Source organism: Chrysochloris asiatica, unplaced genomic scaffold, assembly GCF_000296735.1.
Source record: "Chrysochloris asiatica unplaced genomic scaffold, ChrAsi1.0 scaffold00182, whole genome shotgun sequence".
NCBI lineage: Eukaryota > Metazoa > Chordata > Mammalia > Afrosoricida > Chrysochloridae > Chrysochloris > Chrysochloris asiatica.
The window spans coordinates 1,325,990-1,331,666 of NW_006408700.1; the positions used below are offsets into that span (position 1 = coordinate 1,325,990).

Here is a 5,677-nt window from a genome sequence, read left to right on the forward strand (position 1 = left end):
ATTGCAATTAAACAATGAGTGTAAAACTGATGTTCTCTCATGTAACCACATAAACTATCACTTAATTCAAAATAAAAACTTGAAAGGAAAAAAAAGAACCATATATGCAGCAAAGCTGTCTGTCCTTCAAATACCATGGCAAAATTAGGACATCTTCAGATAAACAGAAATTAAAGGAATTCTTAATAACCAGCCCAATTTTACAAAACAAAACTAAAAGGTATTCTTTGGACTGAGAAACAATAATAGAAGACAACAACCTGAGATTAACATACATGACAACACCATTCAGAATTTAATCCAGATAAAGAAATATTTAAAGTGAAACAAACCTACAAGACTGAAAACAGTGAATCAGAAATAACAATTTATGATTAAGTCAACTACAAAGCAAAAATAGTGTAGATGGAGAACTTCCAATCACAGAAGAAGTCAAGTTGATTTTAAGATAAAACAGACTATTTTAAACAAAACAAAATTAATACATTACAGGGTCTCCTCAAAGAAAATTAATACACTTTCACATCAAAATAAAAAGAAACAGTCATATCAGAAAGATTCAGTAAACATTAAAACAACGGCAATGAAGAAAATGAAAAGAAACTCACAAACAAAATGAATTCAGTACAGAAATTTATGTGAAACAAAGAAACTAGCCATACCACAAAACAACAACAACAACAAAAACACAGCAAAATGGCAGCAATCTATTCATACCTATCAATAATGGCACTGAATGTAAATGGATACAATGCACCTTTCAAGAGACAAGAGAGTAGCAAAATGTATACAAATTTTGTACATACTCACAGCCAGAATGCTCCTTGGAAGCCCGGATGGCCAGACAGTCTCTCACACTATGGACATATTGTCAGGAAGGACCTGGAGAAGGAGAGCATGTTTGGTAAAGTGGAGGATGGGGGAAGTAGAGGAAGATCCCCAACTAGATGGATTGGCACAGTAGCAGCAGCGATGGGCTCCAATGTAGCAACGATTGTGAGGATGGCAGCGTTTCATTCTGCTGTTCATAGGGTTGCCATGAATTGGGACCAACTCGATAGTACCTAACAACAACAACACACAATGGACACAATGGAGTACTATATGACATTGAAGATCATGACAAATCCGTGAAACACCTCATAACCTGGATGAACCTGGAGAACATTATGTTGAGTGAAGTTAGTCACTTATACAAGAGAGCTCTGGTTGTTGTTGTTGTTGTTTAGTGCCGTGGAGTCGGTTCCGACCCATAGCGACCCTGAACAGGGTTTCCAAGGCTGTAAATCTTTACGGGAGCAGAAAGCCTGATCTTTCTCCCACGGAACAGCTCGTAGCTTCGAACTGCTGACCTTGCAGTTCGCAGCCCGATTCGTAACCACTACGCTACCAGAGCTCGTCTGCTCTCTTGCTCTCTTGCTCTCTTGCTTTCTTGCTCTCTTGTTCTCTTGCTCTCTTGCTCTGGTCGCGTAGTGGTTACGAATCGGGCTGTGAACCGCAAGGTCAGCAGTTCGAAGCTACCAGCTGTTCCGTGGGAGAAAGATGAGGCTTTCTGCTCCCGTAATGATTTACAGACTCAGAAACCCTGTTCAGGGTCGCTATGGGTCGGAACCGACTCCACGGCACTAAAAAACAACAACAACAAGGGCAAATATTGTATGAGACCACTGTTATAAAAAGTTAAGAAAAGGTTTTCTTGCTAAAAGATAAATTCTTTGTTGGTTACCAGGGGTGAAAGGATGGGAAAATTTAGCAGGGGGTAAAGGGTAGACACATGTTAACTTGAGTGTTGGGGAAGGCACATACAACAAGAAGGAGGTTCTCACAGGAAAGATTAAGGTAGTGGAAGACACAGAGAGTAGTGCAAGGGCTAAACCAAACAGAAGTAAAAACTGTTGACTGATGGTACATGGAAGGGATTACAATCATTGTAATGACATGAAGTATATGAATTGTCAAATGTGGGACTGATGATCTGTCCTGTAAACCTTTGCTCAATTCCCAAAATAAGGTTGAAAAAATATTGCTACAAAATCATAAAAAAAACTTTTTAACTGAAAATAGCAAAATGAGAAACAATTGTTTCACAGCATATCTTCCAAATAAGGATTGCACACTCCTGAAGGCGTTTTTCATCTGTCGCTATGGGTTGGCTCCGACTCGAAGGCACTTAACAACAACAACCCTTCCCCAAAGATACCTGGTAGCATAGTGGATTATGACCTTGGCTGCTAACAGAAAGGTGATCAGTTTGAATCTACTAGTCATTCCATGGGAGAAAGATAAGACCTTCTGCTCCACTAAAGACTTACAGCTTCAACTCCATGGCGTACAACCACCACCAACAACCACCCTTTCCTCAAATTCTGTGCTTCTTGGTTTATACCACATCAAAATGGCAGTTTGGACACCCTTCCAGGGACTCAAACTGTGTACCATTTCAATGTTCTTTGAGTTTGGGGAACAAAAAGAAGTTTTGAGGGTTCAAGGTCAGGGCTGTAAGGTGGATAGGGTAAGGTGTCTCAATGAAATTCTCATGGACATCCCTTGCTACCTTCAAATAATGACCAGGTGGATTGTTGTGATCTGTAACAATTCCTCAGATCAACTTTCCTGGTCTTTTTCTCAGCAATACAGCTTTCAATTTTCTTAAACTTTCTTCATAAAAAGACGCCATGATAATTCTATGTACTTTGAGAAAACCTAACAAGAACACTCCTTTGAAATCCAAAACACAGTCACCATAACTTTGTGACTTGATTTGAATTTTACTGACTCTGCACAGTTACCTATTAGCCACTGTTTTGATTGGATCTTTTGTTTAAATACATTTTGTTTGGAATAAACCAATGCGTGTATGAACTGGAACCCTAGTAGCAATATTTTTTGACTTACCCTCTTCTTTTGTCTAGGTGATGGGTGTCTGGCAGTTTCTTTGACTTGAACCTTAACTGCTCCCCACTGATCCACTCAGCCTGTATTCTCTCACTATATATGCTTCAGGAATAGAAGGAAAGAAACAAAGGAGATCTGTACATATAGAAAAACAAAACTGAAATGAGCAAATGATAAAGTACTTCTGACAACGTGAGAATTCATTCCAATTTTAAAACTTGATCCTGAATGTATGATCTGTGAAAGAAAGATGAAGCTTTCTGCTACCGTAAACATTTATAGCCTCAGAAACCCTGTACAAGGTCACCAAGGTCACCATGAGTTGGAACTGACTCTGTGGTACTTAACAACAACAACAAATATATATATATATAGTATCAACCTAGTTACTTCTAGCATCGGGGTCCTGGTGTGGGGCTGTGGGTTAAAGTGTCAGACTGCAAAGCTGTTTGAATTGCAAGGTCAGTGGTTCAAGCTCACCAGCTGCTCCTCGGAAACTCTATACAGAGTTGCTTAACAACAACTTCTAGCATCACATGACAGCCGAAAGAAGATCTTAACAAAATGAAAGTGCCAGAGTTTTCAGTCATAAATAATCTCAGGTATCTCTGTGTACTCCTGTCTTCAACACAGCTTGCTGTAAAATGACACCGACATGCATGTCCCAACCACTACGTTATGACACCGTAGGGTACAAACTATGATTCACTCCTCTTTGCATTTCTAGAAAAATCTTGCTCAATGGCTTTGTAAAATATATAATACATACACATATTAAATGTTTTTAACTGAACTGAAAACATCTAAAAGATTTTTTATTTCCTGTTGGCACAAAATAGACATTCAAGGATTATTAATGAATGAATGAACACCTGCCTGACAAAAATGAATGAATACTTTTTAAAGTAAGTGCACATTTTAAACATTTACTTTACTTATCAAATCTTAAAAAATTAAAATAATTAAAACTTGCAAAGTGAAAGACAAGCCAAGTGAATAAGTGTATAAGTGTTAGCTTTGACTAATATCCTATCAAAATTCATCTTACCTGAAATCTCAGAATGAACCCTAATTTGGAAATAGGGCCTTTGCACATGTAATTAGATAAATGAAGTCAGACTGGATTATGTTGGAGCTTAAACCAGTGACTAGTTTCCTTGTAAGAAGAGAAAGCAAAGACAGAGAGACTCAGAGGGAAAGGAGCCACAGAGACACATGCAGCGAGAAGATGATCATGTGACAACTGAGGAGAAAATTGGAGCTATTCTACCACTAACCAAGGAGCCCCAAGGATTGCTAGCAACCTCCAAGTCTTTGGAGAGAGCACAGCCCTGAAGACACCTTAATTTTTAATGTCTAGACTCCAGAACAGACAAAGAGTATGTTTCTGTGGTTTTAAGCCACTCAGTTTGTGGTCATTTGTTATGGAAACCCTAGGAAACTGAAAATATTGCCATATTTTCTGTGAGTTTGGTTCTTACAACTCAGCTCTCCTAGGTTGATAACTATTTATTGTATGGGACCTTTCAGAGTTTCAAATTCTCTCCATGAATGTTCTTTAGTTGTCCTATGCCACCATTTTCCAAATACTGATGGTCATTCATGAAAAACTTCTTACAATAGATGGAAGCATCACAGAGAATTCTGCATATGGTGGACATTTGAGTGTAGATCCAGTAGGACTAGAATTATATGTATACTTTTATCGAAGTATTTTTCTGGGGTTAAAAAAAGGCTTAAAATACTACTGTCTTAGTTTCCTAGGGCTGTCATACAAAATATCACAAAGTAGGTGAATTGAAAGAACAGATATAATTTCTCATTGTTCCAGAGGATAGAAATCCAAATTCTGAATTTGACTGTGTCAATTCCTTCTAAGGGCTTTGAGAGAGGAACTTCTAGACCTCTCCCCTAATTTCTAATGTTGTTTACAAAGCTTGATATTCCTTTGCTTCTTGTAGATGCATTGCCTCCAGCCTTAAGACACCACTTGAGGTGCCTCAAGTGGTGATTCTGTGTCCATGTCTGTCCTCTCCTTTCATAAACATCATTCAGAAAGGATTAAGACTAGGACCCAATCTATTCTGCTATGAATTAACTGACATATGGAGCTTTGGATAAAGCACTGGACCAAAAGTTTACTGGAATCAGTAGGTCAGCAGTTCAAATTCACCAGCTGCTCCTTGGATACCCTATACAGGATCACTATGAGTCATAATTGATGCCACAGCACTTACCAACAGCAACAACAACATCTTCAGAAAAGGCTTCCTTCCCTTAAAAAGGTCACATTCAAAGGTCACAGGGATAATGACATCAATATATTCATTGAGGACACGATTAAATGCACAGTATCATTTAGTTTTTGAATAAGCAAGTAACATGCCATGTCTAATCAAGCCTTTAGCTAATTTTCAGGAATTATGGAGGACAAAGAGATAAGTGAAATAAAACCATGAAGACACAAAGACAGACAAATCCAGACTGAGATATTTAATAGAAAACTGACTTACGTTATTCAACACGATAAAGGCAAGAAAAGTAAAAAGAATACAGAATACTGTTCCAGATTAAATGGTTTAATAAGAATGACTTAATGTCACTTAAATCATTGCAATTGAAAGAAATATGTAAACCTTTCAAAAAGCATATTTTATATCATTGAAAAAAATTTAAAATAGGTTATGTATTGCTTAATCACAAATGTTACTGTTAATTGTGTTTCAGGAACTAATGATATTACAGTTATGGAAGCAAATATCCATATTTTTAGTGATGTATA

At 37.6% G+C, this 5,677-nt stretch overlaps 1 protein-coding gene across 1 annotated transcript in view; it reads right to left on the reverse strand.

Moving 5' to 3' along the window:
* Positions 1-2,326, reverse strand: part of LOC102814754 (protein PBMUCL2-like) — a 9,405-nt gene extending 7,079 nt beyond the window's left edge. Inside the window, exon 1 of the mRNA XM_006872073.1 lies at positions 2,313-2,326. Within this exon, the coding sequence (XP_006872135.1) occupies positions 2,313-2,326 (14 nt within the window). The remainder of the gene's footprint in view (positions 1-2,312) is intronic.
* Between the last annotated feature and the right edge of the window lie 3,351 nt (positions 2,327-5,677).